Source organism: Rhyacophila brunnea, unplaced genomic scaffold, assembly GCF_057557595.1.
Source record: "Rhyacophila brunnea isolate RB1 unplaced genomic scaffold, BYU_Rbru_1.0 scaffold_17, whole genome shotgun sequence".
In the NCBI taxonomy this organism is placed as follows: domain Eukaryota; kingdom Metazoa; phylum Arthropoda; class Insecta; order Trichoptera; family Rhyacophilidae; genus Rhyacophila; species Rhyacophila brunnea.
The window spans coordinates 14,104,743-14,129,162 of record NW_028232827.1 but is presented as its reverse complement, the minus strand read 5'-3'; the positions used below and the strand labels follow the sequence as shown (position 1 = coordinate 14,129,162).

Sequence of the window (24,420 nt, the reverse complement as noted above, 5' to 3'; positions counted from 1 at the left end):
ATACCAGAGTGTACCGTCGATCCGTCTTGCAGAAAAAACAATTTGACAATCTGAGCTATGTAGACAATATAACAAACAAATCTATCACATCAATTTTTATAAAATACATAAAATTAGATAACCATGTTGATATTTTCGTTAAATTATCAAGTGCTCCGGTTCGTAAAATTTTCCATTTCGAGCGCTGTGACTACCTACTATAAATTGGGTCAGGTATGGGTCAGATGAAAAAATAAGTGTGATATTTTATGTTACACGTAAACAATACGAAGCAATACATAGCTTCAAAATTTACCTTTTAATAATAAGAATTATTCAAATTATAAAGGTTTCATAACAAAATATATATATTTTTTTAATTAATGGCAGCACAAAAATAACTGATTTTTTTCTCTTTCTCCTTTGTTTACTTATATTATCTATGCTGCTTTGCATTAGCTATGCTCTTGGTTTGACAGGTATGACAGCAGCGTTGCCATTACTACAACAGAAATCTACTGATATTTTGTCGAATCTACTGAATTTTTTTGACACATTCTACTGAAATTAAAAATTTTGACTTGGCAACACTGTATGACAGTAATCGTAACGACAGCGTTGCCATGTCTACTGAAATTTCAGTAGATCTACTGATATTTTAGGTTAAATACTGAATCTACTGATATTTTCTGAAATCTACTGATATTTCTTCATTTCACAAAATTCTCACCAGCCGGAAAAAAAACTAGCCATTTTTGAAAACTTGGAATCTGCAAAAAAACAAGCCGACCATGAAAATCTAGGAACCTGCGACCCGCGATGAAATATTTTTCCTAAAAAAAACAAGCCGACTATGAAAAATTGGGAACCTGCGGTCCGCGGCGAATTTTTTTTCCTAAAACAGAAATCTACTGATATTTTGTCGAATCTACTGAATTTTTGTTACACATTCTACTGAAATTAAAAAATTTGACTTGGCAACACTGGTAACGAATGACAATATAATATTATGTCATAGACTAATATACTTATTATGTGACAGATGACAGCATCAAAAGTCTACACTTACGTTAATTTTGTAAATTTTAACTTTTTATTAAATATAATATGGGTAACGAAAAGAAGAAGGCATCAAAGCCATGGTGCTGGTATCCTTTGAAGTTGTTTGTTTAATAGAATATTCTTTTTAAAATACTCCATGTCTTTCAGCATTTGATCTATCATTGTACGCAATGGGATGTTTCAAAATGGACATTCCGTAGTATAAATTGGTCACACCCATGGCCCCCACAAAGGGGGGGGGGGGGGGGGCTGACAGGGATCTAGCCTGGGGGCCCGAGCTCAGGAAGGGCCCGGCGTGGCGAGTCGACCAGACAAGTGATATAAACACACATCACAAATTCTCTCTAATAGTAAAAAAAGTTGCCTGAGGCGCTATTTTTCTTCAATAATGTTATTATTTAAAATTATGTGGTTGTACGATATAAATTTTAATTGCGTATCGATACTCGCCAACTCCATAATTCAAATGGATGTATAAAAATATGCAAAAAAACATTAAGTATACATATTGATTTTACCGCTAACACCATTTAGAAAACGCTATTGTGTCACACTGCCTTTATCTTTAGCGATAGGTAGGGGGGCTCCCCAAAGATCCTAGCCTGGGGGCTCGCTTCAGGATGTGGGGGCCATGGTCACACCTTTCTCCTTGGTGCTGTTTTCCTTATTATATTTACCTTGATTATCTAAGCAGTGTTGTGAGAACCAATTTCATCCATATGCATTTTCTCAAACGTCGGTCATCCTTCACGTTTTGGGATTGGCTAATTACCGTAGAATGCTACAACTTTGCCTGGATTTTAGAGAAATTGTTGAATGTTTTTCAAACGAAAATGATACTTTAAGTATCTTAAAATTGTTTTAGATAGAGAATTTGTCACTGTGTATATTATTGTTGACTGAAAAACACATTTTTATACTGAAATAAGAATGAAAACCTCTTCTAAAAAAACAAAATTCCACAACTTTGCCTACTCACAATTTTTGTTCAAATGTTAGTCTCTTATGGTACATTTACATTTGACATTTATATTGTCATATTTATGTATGACACCATATTCACCAAGTGTAAACAGTAATTATATTTGTACCAGCCACTTATTTTGCGTGTGTCGACACTCACCTGTCACTTATTCAATCTACTTATATACGCAAATGTAAACACCGCGTATTCGACAATTCCGAACTTGCCGCGATATATCACCGAAGTTGGACCACCGTCTACTTTTATATCAAGTATCTGACACATTATTCGTAGTTTGACAGGTACCTAGTGAATTGCATAGGTATATTTCTAAAACAACGGACAATCAATTATCATAGGTGCACCATGCATGTATGCACAACGTTTACGTTAATAAATGTACTGTAGCGATCTGTCAAAAATCATAGACAGTGAGAAATAAATCGGATGTGCCGTGTTCTATGGATTTTGTTCGAAAATAAAATATCGCTTGTTCTCGGCACATACGATTAATTCTGATGCACTTTGTGAAGAAAAAATGCGCTTCAAATGGTATTACCTAATTCATTTTGGCCCACACCTGCACTCGTATTAGGTACGATAATATTATATTGAATATGCAATGACGATCAAGTGCTAGATATCGCAATGTTACTGTTAATCGTTCTTCTACACTTATGGCATTTCTAAATTGTGTGTCTTGTTTTTTGGCAAAAGGTCCAATCTTGCAAACTAAAGTTCACAAATTGAGTTGGATCTTCGATTTTAAACTCTGACATTAAACGGAAGGCACCTAGTTCTTCTCGTCGCTGAATCCATTCCAGCACCCATCTAGACCATTTTTACCTCCTTTTTGTTGCCATAAGACTTAAAGTAATAATACTCGCTGCTTTCTTTTTTAACATTCCCATATTGACAACTGACATAACGTTTTTGAGAAGTATACAAAATAAGTGTCCGAATAAATTACAATATCATATGTAAACACCGCATATATTTATTCCAATGTTGCCATTGAATAAAGTGTTGAGACTTTATTTCAACGAGAAGTATACCAGAATTTTATGTCAGATCCATGCAGGTGTAAACACTAGTGAAATTTTATGTCAGACACATAAAATAAGTATAACGGTATAAGTGTCAGATGTAAACGTACCATTACGTATATTATCTATATTAATGTCATTGGTTTCATTTGGCTAAGGCTAAGGTCTTGAAAAATGGAGATATTTATCGTCTCTATACTTAAGTTGAGAAAAGGCAAATAAGTGTAGCATTTCACTTAAATTTTCGTACATTCTCATATTTCAGTGCAGGGTTGTCACCAGTCTAAAATATAGTCGAACTTGGTTATTACGAGGAAGATGGGACCGACTGAATTTGCTCGTTATAAGCGTTACTCGTTATATCAGAGAATAGGTATTTTTAAATAAGCGGTCACATAACACAAAAAGTCCCAATTCAAACAAAAATAAACAATTAGAATTTTTCCCCGAAACAAGCATGGCATTCATAAACTACAAAAGAAGTTGTTTATTTTAATGAACGCTAGTAGGTACATACTGATTTCACAAACCTTGAAATTTTTACATGCAATTTCAACCATACGCGTGTATACTTTTTCAATATTGTCGGCGAAAACACCAATTAGGTAGGTACTTAGACACTTTACTAGTGTCATAAACGTAATCCGAACCCGGCGGCATCCTATCGGTCGGATTGTATTGCTTAGTTATGGTCGAAATGTTTTTAAACGATCGACACATTAACAGTTTTAAGAAAATTTTTGACTATATTTTAGCTCGGTATAACCGATAAGTAGCTTATTATAAAAGTGAATAAATGTAACGAGAAAATCATTAACTAAAATGTCGACAAATGTTTCCTCGTTACATCCGATATCTCGCTATATCCGTGATCATAATAACCGAGTGCGACTGTATATTATGTCTTCTTTCATATTAATGCACAGGATTCTTGTCGGTGTAAATGTTTAGGAAGGATATTTAGAAATATGAAATTAAATAAACCTTCAGTTTTATTGTATGGCTGGATTTATTTTTAAATCTTTATATGTGTAAGCAGGTTGTTTCTTCAAGCTTATTTTCAAAAATATCCTCTATGTCATCGTCGAAAGAAAATTGTAATTCATCATAAGACGAATCCATTACAGAATAGCCACTTCACCCATTGGCCCTAAGCGGCGTCAGTTTTTGATAAAGTACTTCTGGACTACCGGCGTCAATTTGGCGCCGCTGTGACAGACCGCAGTAAATGGTAATATTTGACCATATACTACCTACCATCTATCGAACAATTCTTAACCTTTTAACAGCCCAGCTGAAAGTACTAGGTATACTCCCCAGGGCCCAGGAATTAATTATATTATAAAAAAATTAAAAGAATAGTGAAAAGTCCAATATAATGCACTTACATATATGAGACCTCAATTGAAGTTCGGCGAAAAAGTTTTTCATACACAATTTCGTGAAAATGTCTGAAAATTTTCAGGTATGGTAGGGTTGTCACAACACTGCACTTACAAGAATTAGTTGATTTTTTTTTTTTTTTTTAATATAAGTATTTTGAAAAATAAATTTTATAGTATTTTTGTAAAATGTCACCATAAATACTTATAGCACTAAGAAGTATACTAAACACATTAAAATCACTAAAAACTTTCTTGTGTATGGAAAATTTCGAAGCACGGTTCAAAACACAGAGCAATGTCGCACTGCTTGCACAAATACCTAGTTTCTTTCCGTCTTTTCTGATTTTTTGTATTGGCACATACATAACATCTTCTTACCGCATTAATTTTATTGTTAGTAGGTGGTATTTTACCCAAAAAATGTCTTTCTGTTAGCCTAGAGGGTAAGGGTGCTTTTCGCTTCAAAAGAGTTTTTGGTTCTAACTTATGTTTTTCGATCAGTTGTCCGATGACTTTCAATTGAAATTCACCCAGCGGTTGTTTTTTTCCAGTTTTTTGTTGGAACAATACATGGGCATTCAGCAGAGATAAATCTATCAAATGGAAAAAAAGTTTTTTGTACCATTTGACAGTTTTTCTTGTCGAATTTACAGAAGAAATTATCATATCACTACGATCCACAGCACCCATGTTTATATTGTAATCAACAATGCATTCCGGCTTGGAAATCGGAATTTTAGTCTTATAGTCTACTTTTCCAGTAGGTTTGAAAGTATTGTTGTGAATTGTGGACAACATTGTAACATCCTTTTTATCCTTCCACGCCAAAGCCATAATTTCGTCAGTATGGAATGTATCGGTTTCCCCTTTTTTCAATTTCTTAGTAAATTTGGGCATCCCAATTCTGTTTCTCCTTACGGTTCCACAGGCATTCGTCCGGTGATCATAAAGATACTTGAATAACGTTGGGCTGCTGTACCAGTTGTCAATGTACAATGTATGCCCTAGTTCCAAGTATGGTCCAAGCATCGTTACCACCACGTTGCCCGATATACCGATGTAATTATTTTTCTCAATTTCAGTTTGTTTTCCGGTATAAATGATTACATCTAAGACAAAACCAGTTTTGCAATCAGCCATTACAAAAATTTTTATTCCGAAACGACTAGCCTTCGTCCTGATGAATTGGCGGAATAAAAGTCTGCCTTTGAAAAGGAGAAGACTCTCATCAATACATATGTTCTGATATGGACACATGTACTGCTTGAAAGAAATTTTCAGTTCCTTCAGGACCTGTCTAATTTTATATAGTCGATCTCCGGGAACCTGCGTTTCATTGTCACAAAAATGCAACATTCGATGCATCAGTTCGAAACGATTCCTGGACATGGTTTCGGAATAACATGGTGAAATTAACAATCTGTGGATAGACCAGTGTTCAGATATTTTATTCCGTGAATTCCTTGACATTAGCATACACAGCCCCAAAAATGTGTACATATCATCAATTGTGCAGTCTACCCATCGCCGTAGACGATCACTCAAAACTGTGATATTTTTTGTGGCAAATACAAATTGTCTGTTGGTCTCTCGGACTAACATTTCAACATACGTTAAAGTGCCCACCACCACCCGTCATATATGCACAACCGTGGATATGCACGGCCGCTTTCTATGACGCTTTAAACGTGTCTGAAAGAAGTGATTTTAAGTGCTCATTCCGTCCCGAGACGGAGCCGCACGGGACTGATGCTGCAACCATGCACCGTAGTGCTGAAAGAAGAAAGTTAAGAAAGAAAATGTTTGTTTTTGGACTGGCTCTGCTGTCCGCTGACGTTAAGCGCTTTGTGTACCCGCATACTGAGTGTCACGAATTGAAATCGATGAAACATTTGAAATAGTCCATTTCGAGTGCATCCGAAGTCAAATTATCAGCTTTGCATCCCGAAACGTTAGCATCGAAGGAAAATGCGCGTGGCTCAAACATATCCGATTTCCACTCAAATGTCGGTCTTTCAGTGGATTCCGGTGTGATAATTTCACTTTCATCGACTTCCAAAGTTTCCTCAAGTTCGACATCCGAATCATCACTTCCATCGTCTTCAGATTCAACTGTTTCGATAAGGTTATCGATTTCACCAACTTCGTCGATCTCATCCATTTTGAATAATAAAATTTGTAAAACTAAACTCGTAAATAAAACACTTTGTATACATACGCAAATCGAATCCGAAATACAAATGAAAAATAGTCACAACACTTAGTTCTTTGTCAATTTCTATCTAAAAACATCGAAAATCTTTCTTTTCATTCAAGTTTAGTAGGTAAAATCTAAAACAAAACTCGTAAATATAACACTTTTTTATACGCAAATTGTATATGAAATATAAATAAAAACACTTGGTCACTCAATAGAAATTAAATTTCAATGTAAAAACATTGAAAACATTCCAATTATAACGCAAATCTGAATAAGAAAGCATTCCGAATTAGCATCCCGACTAAATGATATTCCGGCGACAACTGACTCATCACTATCGAATCATACCAACTGCCTATTGTACAAGATATCCCAGTGTGCAGGGGAATTTTGAGCTAACCCTGATTTGGCCTCTCGGGAAATTCCCTTATTCTCGCGATGTATGCGCCGTACAAATGTTTTTTGCTTGCAAGGTCTGATCAGAAATGTAGTTACACGTTTTAAAATTAAATAAATAAATATTTGACTCATACAAGCGCGTAGAACGGCTCGGCGTATATCGTACGGTACGGGCGCCTAAATCGCCGCTGTGCATGACGTAAACGTTACGTTACGGGCAGCTATCAGGTTAAACCAAAATCGTTCAATAGATAATGTATCCATATAAAGACTGTCGCTAATACAGTGACCGATATATATTTTTGGAATAATATTGTTTGTAAGTAAGATTCGTGTGGCGTCGTGTTTAGAAATAATCAAAATGGCGAGTGGTTCAGATGTAGACAAATTCTTGTGCAAAAGTGGCGGTAAATCCTTATCTATCGATCAGATAGGAGATATATTGAATCAATCTGACAATGGCAGTCTTTGTGATAGTGAGCCAGATATGGATATTTGTGATGAAGAGCTGCATATTTTGTCAGATGAAGAAGGACCCGGGGAGGAAATTACCACGCTGTCTGTAATTGCATCGAATGGTCAGAATATTTTCCCCAACGCCTGTGATTGGATTCACATGCTGCTTGGACTTGGAATGAGACCGCAGATGTCTGCAGCATTCCATTCACGGGGCAGCCAGGACTATGCCGAACGACAATCAATGCCTTTGAGGCTGACAAGTCGGAGTATGCGGTATATCGCAAATTTTTCACGGGATTACCAAAACTATTACCAAAAAATATATCCATTTACATTTTAAAGATCATGGTGGCCCCCATAGTCCAAAGTGTAAAGTACTAGTCTGAGTTTGATTCTCAGTTTAGTTATAACACATTTATGTGATTTTCTCAGACTTCTTGTGATTGTTTCACTGCTACTACTTCAATACTGGATGAGTAGGTACTACTACACTATTGTCATTGGAAATTTTGTAGTATATGCAATTTTACCATATTTTGCAACAACTTTCTATTAGCCGGCTCGCACATCAAAACTCGTCTCGTCTGCAACATGTCGAATACGTCGAATCGTTATTCACAAAACATACATTGCCAAATGGAGCTCCGCAGATTGGTCGAATGCGACTTTTTAGTTTGAAAAAAACATCTAGTGCGGCTATCAACAAATCGTATGTGTCTTGGGCTGCGGGTCGATGACGATACGAATTGGTCGCCGCTTCTAAATATATATATATGTTTCGAGAGGTTATGCGCGACTGTCGCTGGTTTTCATAAGCAACGTTCCTAGAAGGTTTGATTTATGGCTGTGCGACAGACGAAGCGAGTTATGTTATAGTTATGTTGTGACCAGTTTTCTCGATGTCTGAAAAATGTTAGTGTGGATTATCTTATGAAAAATGGTCACAATTTTTCAGTCCTAAAATCATCGATTAATTAAGATGTATGATTTTTAAATTGTGTGTGTGGCGAGCACATGCGACAGAAGTGAAATCCTTTGTTTTGTTCTCCATTTTCATAATCTGCATCTTTTCACATGCATGGAATTTTCGTGATCATTATATCACCTTATCTTCATTTTCATCACGGTGTAAAGGTGCTCAAAATTTCACATTTGCCATATTTGGTGGTCTGCTTGGCTGTCAAACAAAAAGTTGATGGTTCAAGACTGCTATGATGGTTTTTTATTACACTTCAGCTGGATTTTCTCTCACTCCAAAAACACAGTTTGGGGGCAGTAAGGGAAATATTGACAGGTTAGTCATCATATCGCGAACCATACCATCCCGTTAGAAAGATGACTTACCTATGAACAGCTAGTATAAACTGTATTGACTGGTAAAGCCAGAATTTTCCTTAACGTATAATTATTCAGGTACTGCTACCAGGAATTTGATGATGAAAAAATTTTAGTACAACATCAGAAAGCTGAACATTTCAAATGTCACATCTGCCATAAAAAGCTTTATACGGGACCTGGATTATCAACACACTGTATGCAGGTAAACAAAAAGAAACAGTTAATTTGTACAATTCATTTGCATTTTTTCCTGCGCATCTAAATATTCTAGATTTTAGCATATCAATGGATTTAAAAATAAAAAACAAAATTTCTAATGGATTTAAGTGTTGTACTATTCCGTTTGAGTCGTTTTTTGCGACCTGTGTTTCGCCTTTCGTCATCTTCAGGTACTGTGTACACTGTACACTCACCAAAAGGCAAATACTGCTGACAACGAATACTATTAACTCTAACTTATATAACAAATCAATCCAATAAAGTAGGTAAAAAAATTTTTCACCTACCCACCTATTAAGTCAAGGATCACAATAAAAAAAGATAAACAAATTATGAATACCTAGTTGAAGTGTTTGTAAAAAACCCCTACCTTATCAATAATAATGCAGGTAACCCCCCCCCCCCCCGTTCATCGCGACACTGTTGAGTGCGGATTCGTTATATTGTGATCTTTTTTAAAACTGGAAATTGTGGAAAGGGGAAATTATCCACCAAATTTAATTTTTAATGTGGATCAGACAGAACTCTATTGGAAACGAATGCTAACACGTACGTTTATTTCCTCATCTTCTTCTGTGAACTCATTGAAGAAACTGATTAAGGTGATAGAGATGCCATGCGGGTTTGGTGGAAACAATTTAATATTATGAAAACTATCAAAAACATTGACGAAGCGTGGAATGAAGCCACCCAGTCGTATATGAAGGGTGTTTGGAAAAGGCTGTTCAGTGAAATTGTTGAAGAAAATATCAATGAAGAGGTTAGTCTTATAGCCATATCCGGAGGCATCGAAGGTGTTGAAGTAGATGATATTCAGACTTTTTAAAATCACACGGTGAACCCTTATCTAATGAAGAGCTGCAAGAAATGGACTGCCGTACGTCCCTAGAAAATGACGTCTCCGAACCTGCTCCCGTGCGAAAGTTGAGTGTTAAAACCATTGAAAAGGCCCTTTCTGTTTACAATCAATGCATGGAGTTGTTAAAAGAGAACGACGAAGATTACGAGCGTGTGAGTGCTGTAAAACGTGGCTGTAATGGATTACTTAACAGTAATCGCAAATTTTGCACAATATGTAAACGTAGAGAGGCCAAACAAGGCTTATCGCGACCATGTCCAGAATGTATCCCCCGCGATGAACGGGGGTTACCTGTACACTCGATAAGCGTATTCGTCAAAACCTAATAATAGATCATTAGTAATAGTAAACAATAAAAATACTACACTCAAGAGGTGTAAAATTGTCCATTCTGGGAACAATGGTAACGTATTGGGAATTAATAGAGTTAACTAATGAGATGGGTGGTTATTGTGTATTATTATTTCAATGTGAAGATGTTGTTTGGAGGTGTCGTTTATATATTTGTGTCTACAATAATTAGTTTCAACGATTATTTTCAGGTTCACAAAGAGGCCATAGACAAAATACCCAACTCCCTGTCGAATGGATATAATATTGAAATAGAAATATACGGCATGGAAGGCATTCCTCTGGAAGACATCAGAGAACACGAAAAGTAAAAAGCAGGTAAACAATCAATGAATTTTATATGTGTGTAATAATACGTGACGTATAAAAGTGTTAATTTATATGTGTTAACACATTGGAGGCAAGTGTGATTTTGCAGGATCACCTGAATTGGCAGATTGATTACTAAAATTTATGTACAGACCTACAAACTTATCTAAAGAATGTCCAAAAATGGAACTATGAACTAACATAGGACGCCATTTTGAAAATGTCATTCGAATGTCAGATTTTGTCCAGTTACGAGTCTTGATTGGGTAGTTTTCGACTTTTGGCTCCCCCATCCCATTCTACAGATAAGTTTGTAGGTCTGTAACACATTTTCTTCATGTTCTTCTGTTCATTTAATTCAAATCATTCATTTTTTAAATATTTGTAGGCATTAAATTGTTTTATTTTTGTTTTTTTTTGGCCATTACGAACTGGAGTAACAAGGGTGCAATAGTTATTAAAAAACTTTGAATAATTTAATATGTACTTGGTTACTTTATTAGAATTTCAATTGTAAATGCACGCACCTCGGATAAAGTATTCCGACAAGACACTACCCTTGTTCACTCTATCGATTAACAGATTGACAACTGACTTACAACTGACAATAATAAAATTGTTGCAAACGCTTTTAAATTAATCAATCCATTTTATTTAGTGTTTGCATAGATAATTGGTACTCAGTACAATATTCCTTTGTCTGATACTGTGTTTACTATTAATTATCGTTTATAAAATGTAATTATTTGACACATCGACTGCTTAATCTACAAACAGCAGACAATTTGACTACTTTTTAAAATCTGCTATTCCGTCATTCACTTTTTTCACCATTTGGAGATATGGAAAATGACACATAAAAAGCGATGTTTGTTCATATACAAGACAAACTAAAAGCACCTAAAAACAACAACTTTACTACCAACCAAAGAAATCTGTTTAAATGCGATGTGTGCTCTTCACAAACAAAACTTATTATCCACCTATTACAACGTGATATTATACAATGATTCAATTCGTAGAATTTGCAAAATTTAATATTCGTATTCACAAAAGTTGTGTTTATAGAGTTTTCCTCTTCTGTGAACCCGGTTGCACCCGATTTTCTATACGTACATTAAATGGCAACGTGCCAAATCTAATATATAAAAAATAATATTTGTTTGTGGGTTTGTTTGTTTGTTCGTTTTGAATGCACTGCCATACCGTTCATCCGATTGCGATAAAACTTTGTCAACTTATTGCTTGCACTTTCGCGAAGAGTATAGGCTATACTAATATATAAAAATGAATGTCTGTCTGTCTGTCTGTCTGTGTGTCTGTCCCGTATGCGTTCCTATACCATTATATGTATGCATACCCATGAAGGTTTCTGAATTAGAAAAATCATCATCTTCTTCTTCTTCATTCTATTTTCTTTTATTCGTATGGTTCCTATACCATTCATCCGATTGCGATGAAATTTTGGTAAGTGGTTGTATGCACACCCATGAAGGTTTCTAAATTAGAAAAATCATTATTTTCTTCTTCTTCTTCATTCTATCTTCTTTTATTCGTATTGTTCCTATACCATTCATTCGATTGCGATGAAACTTTCATCAGTTGTTGTGGTAACACCCGTAAAGGTTTCTGAATTAGTACAATCATCTTCTTCTTTTTCTTCATTCTATCTTCTTTTATTCGTATGGTTCCTATATCATTCATCCGATTGCTATGAAACCTTCATAAGTTGTTGTGGTAACACCCGTAAAGGTTTCTGAATTAGTACAACCATCTTCTTCTTCATTATATCTTCTTTTATTCGTATGGTCCCTATATCATTCATCCGATTCCGATCGTCAGTGGTTGTGCCAACACCCGCGAAGGTTTCTGAATTTGTACAACCATCTTCTTCTTTATTATATCGTCGGCTTAACTAGAAAACTGCTTATCTACAGTTTAGCAAAATGTTCAGGAGAGCATAAAAACTGAATAAAATCAGTTGTAACCAATATCATGTTGTGAATTTTACATATGTTACGTAAATAATAATTTTTGTTGATTTGGCATTCAAATATTAAGAAAAATTTTAACCTGTCTCCCAAAAAACACAAAAAATGCAGATACGTATTATTCTCTTTTCCTTACCAACATAAAATTTGGAGATACGCAGTTTGCGTAACTTATTTTAAGTATGCAAATTTAGTGTGAGGATACTAATACTAATATCACACCCACGGTGGCCGCGCGGCATAAGCTTTGGACTATCATGCCGTGGGTCCCAGGTTCGAATCCTGGGTCTGGCAAGTACACATATTGTTTTTCAATATGTGTGTGAGTCAGGGTATGGACCTAATAGGTTGAGCAAGTGGCTGACATCCATTTCTCGTAAAAACAAAATCTGTTAATTCAAACCTCTACTCTGTGGAGGCCCATATGATCCTATTAGGATCGGACATGGTCGGAAAAAAAAAAAAAAAATACTAATATTACCCAATTATCAACACACAATGAATGTAACAGCATGATATAACAAGCTGAAAGAAGTACCTACATAGCAAGCTTTTCTCCTACCAAGTATAATCATAGGAAAATAAGTTTGAACTATTAACTTATGGAAGAATAATATTTTATTAAAATGTTAACATATAAAATTTTTACAAAAATAGTTTCTTGCACACTCTGACATATCTATTTCTGCATTTTAAGGATAGCACAGTGGAAGTTGATCTTCTTGATGCTTTTTTCGTACTGGTTTTTCTATTTGTTGCATTAACTGTTACAAGCGTATTAACCAACACTTTCTTTTCTGCCCAAGATAACTTCCAAAAAATCATTAAACATAACTCTCCTCTCTTCTGATATCGACTGATATTTTATAACAGAGCGATCTTTCTTTGAGGAACTGCAATTAAACCTTTCTTTCAGTGGTCTTTTCTCTTTGCCGATGCCATACTTCCATTTTCCATTTATTTTCTTTTTTCCTTTGTAAGATTCACCCTTTTCTCTCTTTTTTGCGATTGCCCATTGGTTTTTATCCATCTGACCCGTTTGAGATCTTCGTTTATCAACTGTGTTATCTTCAGTTGACAGACTAGCATTAATCTGTACCTCCTTTTTTGTATGTATTCCTTCCACCTGCTCTGCAAAGACTAACACATCGTCTAGCGAATTGTTATTCGAATCCATTTGGATGTAGTTTTGAGTCTCCACTTGCTCAATCAAACAATGAGTTGTCTCTAAAATGTTATTTGACTCCATTTGGATATAGTTTTGAGTCTCCGCTTGCGCAAACAATGAGTTGTCTTTTCTTCATAACCATTTTCCACCTGTGCTACCGAAATGCAAATTTCACCTAATTCAAGATTGTTTGAATCAATAATTGTATTTACAGTCCTTGTCTCCACTGGCTCAATTTTCTTTGTGAGACTACCATCATCATTGACGACGTAATTTTTAAGGGCATTCATAATTTTATGGGCTCTTAACGACGACATGGTTGATTTCTGTAACATAAAAATTCAATGTGTCACTAACCCCTTCCGTGAATTTTAATAAAACAAGTAAATAACCATAATAATATTTATTATCAAACTGTAAATTATTTTCTATACTTTTGTAGTGTCAGTAATTAAGTTTTAGTACAAGAAATGGGATCAACAAAAATAATAATATCATATTAATCGTATTACAAACGCCCGCAAACTGCGTATCTACTGACACACTCTTATGAGAAAAGTAGGTATCTACCACAGTGAATTTAAAGTTCATTTTAAACATGTAAACAGCACTTTTTCATATAAACTTAATATTTAATGATATTATAATGACATAACATACCTCGAATAATGTGAAGATTCGTTTAAAAACACCAAATTTGAGCAATTGAACTAGTCTGAACAGGAACGTTGCTCGCTGCTCGCCAAACTTAGAGCGAATGAAAGCAGATACGCACTTTTCTTGTCACTAATATGATGTTAGAAGTTACGCATTTTTCTAAAGCGAAGATTGTGCAAATGCCATATTTTTTTTAATTATACGTAGTTTGCAGTTCGATGACGTATAAAATTCTCTACAAAATGGCGTTCTCAACTTTTTTTCGACCAAATACGTAGATAAGCAGTTTTCTAGTTAAGCCGACGATATATGTATTCTTTTATTCGTATGGTTCCTATATCATTCATCCGATTGCGATGAAACCTTCATCAGTTTTTGTGGTAACACCCGCAAAGGTTACTGAATTAGTACAACCATCTTCTTCTTCTTCTTCTTCATTATTTCTTCTTTTATTCGTATGGTCCCTATATCATTCATCCGATTGCGATGAAACTTTCGTCAGTGGTTGTGCCAACACCCGCAAAGGTTTATGAATTTGTACAAACATTTTCTTCGTCTTCTTCATTATATCTTCTTTTATTTGTATGGTTCCTATACCATTCATCCGATTGCGATGAAACCTTCGTCAGTTATTGTGATAACACCCGCAAAGGTTTCTGAATTAGTACGACCATCTTCTTCTTCTATTCTATATTCTTCTATTTGTATGAGTTCCTATTCCATTCATCCGATTGCGATGAAACCTTTATCAGTTTTTGTGGTAACACCCGTAAAGGTTTCTGAATTAGTACAACCATCTTCTTCTTCTTCTTCATTATTTCTTCTTTTATTCGTATGGTCCCTATATCATTCATCCGATTGCAATGAAACTTTCGTCAGTAATTGTGCCAACACCCGCGAAGGTTTCTGAATTAGTACAACCATCTTCTTCTTATATTCTATCTTCTTCTATTCGTATGCGTTCCTATACCATTCATCTGATTGCAATGAAATTTTGATCAAGTGTTGTGCTCACGCCCGCAAAGGTTAATGAATTGATAAAACTATTTTCTTCATCTTTTTCTTCAATTCTATCTTCTTCTATTCGTGTGCGTTCTTATACTATTCATCCGATTGCGATGACATTTTGACCAGTTGTTGTGCGCACGCCCGCAAAGGTTTTTGAATTAGTACAACCATCTTCTTCTTCTTCTATTCGTATGCGTTCCTATACCATTCATCCGATTGCAATGAAATTTTGATCAAGTATTGTGGTCACGCCCGCCAAGGTTTCTGAATTGAGGCAACCATTTCTTCTTCTTTTTCATCTATTCTATCTTCTTCTATTCGTATGCGTTCTTATACCATTCATCTGATTGCGATGAAATTTTTGTAAGTTGTTGTGCGCACACCTGCAAAGATTTCTAAATTAGTATTATATAAAATACAAAGTTCGTTTAATCCAATTTTGGTTTGTTAGTGCATATTAATAACATTAATAACGTTTGCGTATTTTGGATTCGATTTTAATTTAGTGTTCTTTTGTTTGACCTTTACTCCTATTAGAATTATTTTCATATTGATATATTGTATTACACAGATATTTTAATATTAAAAAAATAAATACCTCTTATTATTTTTTAAATATCTAAGATAAATATAACCACGAAGCGACCCTGTGCGAAGCCGGGTACTTCAGCTAGTAATGGATAAAAATTAGTTTCAAAATAAATCTAAAAGACAAATCCGTAGAATAAACGATTGTAATATAATTATAATAATCACACGCACTGTGAAATATCTGCGTACTATAAGAAATCATTTACAGAAAATTTCATAAATAGATAGGTAGGTAATTTTTTATGTAAGTATCCCTAGTTTATGTATACTGATTGTTGTATTATTTTTGCAGAAAATTGAAACGAGACTCAATGGGTAACAACGGAGATACTATCACTACAGAAACTGATAGACTTGTACTCAAAAAAGACGAAGAAGTAAGATAAATTCCTCATAATTATAAAAATTTTATCTGTCTTTAAGATGGTATTCCCTAAAATTGGTAATTTTAACTAAATTAAACTTTATTATGTTTCAACCATCAAAATCTGGATCAATCCACTTTTGGATGAAGCATCTCCAAGAACTGAATATTTCGTTGATCCAGCCAGAAATCACTGCTGACCTTTTAATTACCTAATAATTACCACATTTAAATAACACGTTAATTATATCTAATGGCCAACTACTCCAAACGCGCCAGTCGCGGTGTTAGCAAAATAAATAAGTTAGTTGATTAATTGGGTTAACTGGGTAAATTTCGACCCAAATAAATACATAATTTTGTTATTTAAGCCATTCTTCCCAAATTTTTAATTTTCTTGAAATGCTACTACAATAGCAATCGCACATCTTTGGTGTAAGAAGTAGGTACCCAAATATTGGTTGGATCAATTGTAGGAAAGGCTGATTGTTGGTTGGGTGTCTTTTATCAGGTGCCTTTTTAATGGTGTTAAAATAGGTATACTTATTTTAATTATATTTGAATGTACAATGTCTTATGAAATCTTTTTTATCTGTTACAGATTCGAAGAATGCAAGATATGCTAACACAAATGCAACAGAAATTAAAGGCTTCGGATAAAAAACACGATAGTATTATCGACGTTTAAAATTAATGTGATTTTATACAGCAACAAAGAAACTAGTGACATTCATAAAAATAATAATTTTTAGCTGTGGTATTTAAATCTCGATTATGTATTTTATTGTTAAGATGTCTATACGTCAGTATTGCATGCATAATAATTATAAAAATCATTTTCTTTTCTTTAATTTATTCGATAGATATAAATAATATAATATATATATTTAGAATTCTTGTTGCACAATAAATGTTAATTGATAGCCATTTTATTTGTATATAGACTAGTGTATATTTAAATTTACACAACTTATAGAAATAAGGGAGCATTTTGTTACGTGAATAATAATTAATATATTTCAAACTATAAAAATACTTCTGACTATTTACTTATGATTTTATTTCACTTATTTTTGGTTGTTTTAACCAATAATTGTTAGCCGGCTCGCACATCTAAACTCTCCTCACATGTCGAATAAGTCGATGTGATGTAATCGTTATTCACAAAATACACATTACCAAATGGAACTCCGCACATTGGTGGAATGCTACATTTTAGTTAGAAAAAAAACATCTGGTGTCGCTAGCAACAAATTGCACGCGACCCGCGCTGCAGATCGCTTGCTGTCAGTGTTGCAGTTACATCTGCACAAACCGCTATGAGTCAGCCATTTTAATTCAAAAGTCACTGGTCTCAACTTACTCGAACTTGCTAATAATTTTTAATTAACGTGATGTCGGTTAGTAATTGAAGTAGTAGGTACCTACTTTGATTTTATAAACAAAAACCGATCGCCAATAGTAGCTTGATTTAGAAGAGCGCTGATGAGCAGGTATTAAAAGGCCAATAGTTAAAATTTGTCGTAATTAGTATGTCGCCTCGTAGCATAGAGTATAATGCGCGGACAGGGCGTAAACCCAAGAGATGCAGGTTCGATTCTTGCCGGGTGGTTTATATTTTTCAAAAAAGATTTTTTCTATTGGTTATAATATTAAGTATATTTTCTCAGAAGTGTTTTTCAAAATTATGTATGTTCATTACAATATTGTTTATTATATCATAATCAATGGCGAAATTGGATGGTCAATTAAATAGTGCTAGGTAGTGTCCCACAAACTTATCTGAAGAACGGTGAAAAATGGAATTACAAACTATCATATGGAAGCCATATTGAATAAGTCATTTGAATGTCAGATTCTGTCCAGTTGCGAGTCTTGATTGGGTAGTTTTCGACTGTGGCTCCCCCATCAATTCTTCAAATAAATTTGGGACACTGTAACTTACGACGTGACATATTACATCAAAATGTTGATGAACAAGTCAAATTTATTTTGAACTCAAAAACTGCAAAAATTATTATTATCAATCACAGACATCATATCATCGCGAATGCAGAACTACAAGGTTCTAAGTACCTATATGTATATTTTTGGCGAAACGAAAGTAAAAATGTGGCAGCTTTGAATAGGTACTAGTTCATTGTTAGGTTTGTTTTGTCAAAAATAAACACTTAGAACCTTGTATTAAGGTCGCAATATGTAGGTATATGTACATAAACAATGCATTGTACAAGGGCGACAAAACAAACATCATTTAAGTATTCGGTGAGTATTAAAACGTTGGTGAAAGCGACTCTACACAACAGCCAACCAATCGCTTTCCAAAATCGTAAAAAATTACATAAAACAATAATTGAAAAGAATGCAACAAATATAAAACTTCAATAATTATAACTTAGCCAATTTGTAGTAAGTAAATTATTCATACACTTAAAGTAAAGTAAAAAGATTCGTGTACATATCTACTTATAATATTATAGACAATGCTAAATTTGTTCCCTCCCATTCTTTAACAATGTGCGGATTTTAGCTTTCAATTTACACTTCACAATACAAAAATTATTTTGTAGGCACTATTTTTTTATATGGATGTAATCATACAACTCCATTGAGTTTACTGTATTTATTTGTATGTTTTTTTACCATGTTCGATCCCTAGAAGATCATAATATGGGAGTGGACAGAGTGAAGGTTATTATCAGATTTTTTGTTTTTACGAGAAATTGATGTTAGCCACTGTCACCAAATCAATACGTGCGACCCCCGTCGCGTTAAGATTGTCTACCCCTGCGCTGGACAGGGCAGAGGGATAACGGTCATTTTTAGAAAGCGGCAAATCGGAAACGTTTCGAGGTCAACGATGCAACCCCGACTCACTCTACCTGCGGCGTAACGCGGAGCAAATACAATATAAAGCATCCGGTAAGGAAAAGACGCACGTACCCGCGAGAAACATGACGTTCCCGGATAGCAAGAATATCCACCCCATTCGACTTTTTACATAAAATTTAATAAGAGTTGAAATACGCCAACAACAACCAAAACATCGGCGTCTGTCAAATATCAAACTTCCCCCGCCACGGTTGTCGCATCTCAAAAACGGACACCGTGGCGACCTCTCGCGGTGAATAGCGGAGCCCACGGCCGCCAGGAAATATTCCCCCCTCCTTTTTGGCAGCACAGGGGAAGCTTTTAAATGAGCCGGCGCAACGTGAAGAAGCTCTCTTTTCTTCCCCGACGCCTTGAGAACATCACCTGGACCTCCACGGCACCTCCACCCGAGGGACGTCTAGGACCTCACACACCAACTCGACATATAAACCTAAGTACCCTGTGTCTATATAACCGTTGATTTCTTATTCGCTTATAACCTTATGTAAAATTAACTTTTATCTTTCCCGCCTATTTCCGGCCGAATTAGCCTCAAGCTAGTGCCTTCCACTGGGTCTAACTAATATCAAAGCCGTGCCCAACTAGTGTAGAATTAATTCCAGTAATACTAGCTTTGTTTTTTTTTTTTTAACTATTATTAATTATTGTTTCCTTTTCTTTTTCTTTTTTTTGCCGTATATTATTGATTTAAGTGTGTGTTTTTCTTTTGGTAGACATAGCGCCGTTATTCGAGGCCTGACATGTAATTTTCATCTCATGGTTATTGTTAAATGGAATCCGCGATCTATTGGTTTTGTTATTGTCATACACGTGTTTAAAAATTAAGATTATTCGGGTAGCCCGAGGTATAATTAAGACCTGTAATATTACGATATGTTAGATTGTGCCATGATGTGTTAAATAATGTCCAAATGGAATAATTACCGTATTCAGTTTTACGGTGTGGCATTCGTCTGATTCGTAGCGACCGTAATTATCCGTAAGCGCACTGCCATCTACAAAAATAAGATAGAGGCGCGAACCATCCCCCGTCAGTGGATCGATTTGCGTATTGAGCTTTTCGTTTTAGATTTTGTTTTTTTTTCTTTGGGTTCCATTCCGTTGTCATACGCGGAGATATTCACCTTAATAAATAAATTAACCTTATTGGGCGAATTTCTGGCGAACCGAGCCCCTCCTCCCGTCTGCAAAAAGGGGATTTCGCCGGAAGCAATTGTTATGTAATCGGCGAGGTCATGGCACAATCTTTCATCAAATACGTATAGATATAGGGTTCTGCTTGTCTCTGGTTGTTTCAACGGCTAACATAACCAGACCGGCATGACTAGCAGGTGTTGGAAGACCTCCAATCTTTGGCCTTGAATTAATATAATTCTATTCGGAAATATCACTGCCATCTCGCTAGCTTAGTATTGGTTTGTGACACAGACCACTTTTATCAAAAAAAACTTTTTTACGTAAAACGATCATTGAGTATTGTTATGTTACATATCCAGTGAAAAAAGACCAAAAAATATTGAAATAAACTAGTTGTAAGTATATTTTTGTTCCAAATCCATAAAAATAATACAAAAGATTGGATTGGTTTGTTCCATATCCGGATATAGAACAAACCAATACTAATAATTTTCTACGCTATATTATAAGTTGTATTGGTTTGTTCCATATCCTTTTCGACCAATGGCATCGCACATTTTATCTGGAAGAATGTGGACAAAGAACAAAACAATACGCAAATTCGTCAGTTTATTTAGTCATAGTTACATTATTTTAGTTACGTCATGCATAACGTTTGACTGGCTTTAATTTGTTTGTGATTCGTATTGTATTATTATAAATATAAGTTTTAAAGTAAATAATGGATTTTTCTCCATCTCCCCTAGAATTTCTGATAACATTTGATTTAGAAAATATGTTTTTTCTCTTCCAAAGGCAAACGTATCAAATTTTTTTGAATGTCTTTAATTTTACAGCTTATTGCGATATAAATAAAACTGTATACAATTATTGTATTTGGCACGAATTCCTAAATGGCAGATCTGGAAATGTTTTGGCAAGTGAAAACATAGATCATTCGTGACATTCCAACAATAAATAATTAAGTATATAATTTTGTGATAGGATAAATGTGTGGGTACCTCAAAATAAAAATTCCGTAAAAACGTAATTAAACAAAAGTTTTCTGAACCTGGGCATGGAACATTACGAAAGTTAGATACTGCTCATAGCGTAATTAAACGTTTCCTAAGAATTTGGGAGGTTTATTCTCCATTTTCATTGATTCGGTAGGTACTTAGATATATTGAAAATTTCATCAGAAAAAATGTTTTTTTAAGTTTTACAGATGTTTGAGGCAGATTTTTTCGACTACCAAGTCATTGCAGCCTCTTATGCTTTTAACAATATTCAATTCACAAAACTAAAGCATTTACAATACGAAAAACGATCTCTTCTGTCCAATGTGATATGGCGAAAGGATTTCAATGGTCACTTCATTGAAATTAATTTGATTCGTCGTAATATAATTACCCCTTCCAGAAGCTCTAGAAAAAAATGGCTTCCACTTCGTATACACAATAGTAATTGCAATATTTTAAGTACCTCAAATTTCTATTTAAAAAAATATGTTCCATCAGGAAACAAGAAAATTGTTAACATTAAGTCACAAAATGATAAGGATTTTTTCAAAGCACTATTTGCACTGTAAGCAATAATTAATGACAATTTTTTTTCTGGAAACCTTTGTATAATTCGTTCAATTGCCTTATTTCCCTTTATATTTCTTATTTTTTTCGATGATATTGTATTATTATTACAAATTTATATTATGTCTTTTTTCAATCTTTACTTACCTACCAAGATTATTTTAATGTTTTTATTGTAACAATTTTATTTATCGCATTAAATGATAAATATAATGACCTATATTGTATTTATTATTATTGACGAAAACACAGTAACAATGAAATATTACGCGCGTTCTAATACAAAAATAGGAAAAAATATTATCTTGGTTTGTTCCATATCCATAATTTGTTCCATATCCACAAAAACGAAAAACATTGTGCATTTTGTGGATATGGAACATAACAAAAACGTAAAATAAAGCTTTACGGTGTATAAGTGCCATGTAAAATCACTATTTATAAGATATATAGCTGAATATAATAACATCCCAACAGAAAGTTTGATTCTAAACCAAACGCAATCGCAGTAGTAAGCATGTGTACATGTAATGCTCGTTTCCCGCTAATTATTGAAGTTATTTGAATTGGTCTGTGTCACAAACCAATAGTAGGCTAGCGATCTGTGGGCCAATCATAAGGCATAATAATTTTTAATACAAAAAAATACAACCTCTCAGAAAACCAATAAGCTTCCCAGCCTCTGGAGAGAGTCAGGATCAAAGATTGGCAAGTAACTTCGTGTAGTCAAGTCCTCGCAGGTTCGAACTGTGGTTGCCAAACTGGGTATCTTTGGCGCAGTACTCCCAAGCGAAGCCCTGTATCGGTCGTATTATATATGGTTAGACTAGTGTATAATTTTTTTTAGGATGGTAAGATTTTCATTTGTGATTTGATGTGTTCCTATGATAATATAATGTGTGTTGTACCTGTGTGACCGATTAACCCCTTCAGGTCACTACGATTGGTGATGTAAATTTCTAATGTAACTGATTGAATATTCTTGTTTATATGTAATTCGATGACTAAACCTGTATTTGTGATTAAATAACACTGTAACCCATATTTCTGTCGTCTACCGCATTAAATGGATCTCTGTTGAGACGATCGAGCGTTTCATTTCGACCACCCGAGTCTCCTTTCCTTCTCACCACTTACTCAACCTAATAGGTCCATACTCTGGGTCCAAAGACACACTGAAAAACAACATGTGAATTTTTACCAGACCCGGGATTCGAACCCGGAATCCACAACATTATAAGCCTGATACGTAACCGCTCGGTCATCGTGGATGTTTATAATAATCACCTTGAGTTTTTCAGAAAAAAAATGAGAGCGAGATTTTTGGGATTTTGTACGCAGGCAGCTGAGTACTTTGATGTTTTAATTATTTTAACTAAAAAAACCAATATTGGTTTTCATACAAATGTTTGTAAGTAACGTGAGTAACCGTGTGTATGGATCACTATGTTGAAAAGTTACTACCCAGGGCTCGAAATGGACTAGAGCGTACCGGAGCGCCGTTCCGGTTCATAAAATCCCCAAAAATATCGCTCCATCTCATTGGAAAAATAATTTGACCATCTGAGCTATACACCGAGACAATATAACAACAAATCTAGCACATTTATTTTTATAAAATACAATACTTATACAAAATTAGATAACTGAGTCGTATAGTTCCCATACACAATAAGTCCACTTTTAGTCAAAATTGAAATAATGATGACATTTTTTTCTACCGGCAGTGCTCCACAATAATAAAATGTTGATCAGTTCTTAACGGCGATAATTTCATGTGAAAAGAGAGTTTCAAAATCACGATGAATTCCTATCGGTGATAAGTCCACGGTGCGGTTTGTTCCAAAGGCCGATGAGTCCATGCGACCTTGTTGACAGCCAATTAGCATCGAGCATTTGCAAAAATCAACATGGCCGTTGTAGCAGTTCGCGTTATCAAGTGTCTCAAGTTTTTAGTAGAAATACAACGAAATAATGTCTGATCTTACCCAGAATGTTGCTAAAGTGGAAGGAAATACATCAAGGAAACGAGTCATCAATTAGGAATTATGGAAAAAGAACATGGATCATCGGGAAAGGTATTTGAAATATGGCTATTTTGCATTAAATGTTGGCAAATACTGGGTGATTAAGAATTTCTCTCGAATTAAACAATTATTGTTTTTATTTTAGTTTTTTGTAATTGTTCTACCTGAACAAAATAAAATCTGTTTGATTATAAACTTCCCTCGGTTTAAATAATAGTTTTTTAATAAGATTTTTTATACTTATTTTTTTTCTGTTAAAAATTACTCGGCCTACTTTATTTAAACAAAAAATATTGTGATTACATTATTGATCGTAAATAAATGTCATTATTATACATAAGAGGTACATTTGTGTAAAAGTGCATGTTGTTTTTTCAATGTATGCTTGATCCAGTGTAAGGTCCCAATGGGTTAGGCGACTGGCTAACAACCATTCCTCGATTAAAA

The 24,420-nt window shown here is 34.6% G+C and overlaps 1 protein-coding gene across 1 annotated transcript; it reads left to right on the top strand.

Annotated features, from left to right (window-relative positions):
* The first annotated feature begins 992 nt into the window (after positions 1 to 992).
* Positions 993 to 17,089, top strand: LOC147073722 (BUB3-interacting and GLEBS motif-containing protein ZNF207-like). The gene is made up of 5 exons (XM_085944758.1): positions 993 to 1,127; positions 8,908 to 9,034; positions 10,453 to 10,579; positions 16,278 to 16,362; positions 16,951 to 17,089. The coding sequence occupies exons 1-3, from the start codon at positions 1,087 to 1,089 to the stop codon at positions 10,570 to 10,572; spliced, it is 288 nt and encodes a 95-aa protein (XP_085800884.1). The 5' UTR covers positions 993 to 1,086; the 3' UTR covers positions 10,573 to 10,579; positions 16,278 to 16,362; positions 16,951 to 17,089.
* The last annotated feature ends 7,331 nt before the right edge of the window (positions 17,090 to 24,420 follow it).

What these genes read in the sequence shown, in the direction of transcription:
- LOC147073722 (XM_085944758.1), top strand. Translation starts at nt 1,087, where the DNA reads ATGGGTAACGAAAAGAAGAAGGCATCAAAGCCATGGTGCTG. An exon ending in GCATCAAAGCCATGGTGCTG is followed by an intron (nt 1,128 to 8,907) that starts GTATCCTTTGAA and finishes ATAATTATTCAG; the next exon opens with GTACTGCTACCAGGAATTTG. An exon ending in TATCAACACACTGTATGCAG is followed by an intron (nt 9,035 to 10,452) that starts GTAAACAAAAAG and finishes GATTATTTTCAG; the next exon opens with GTTCACAAAGAGGCCATAGA.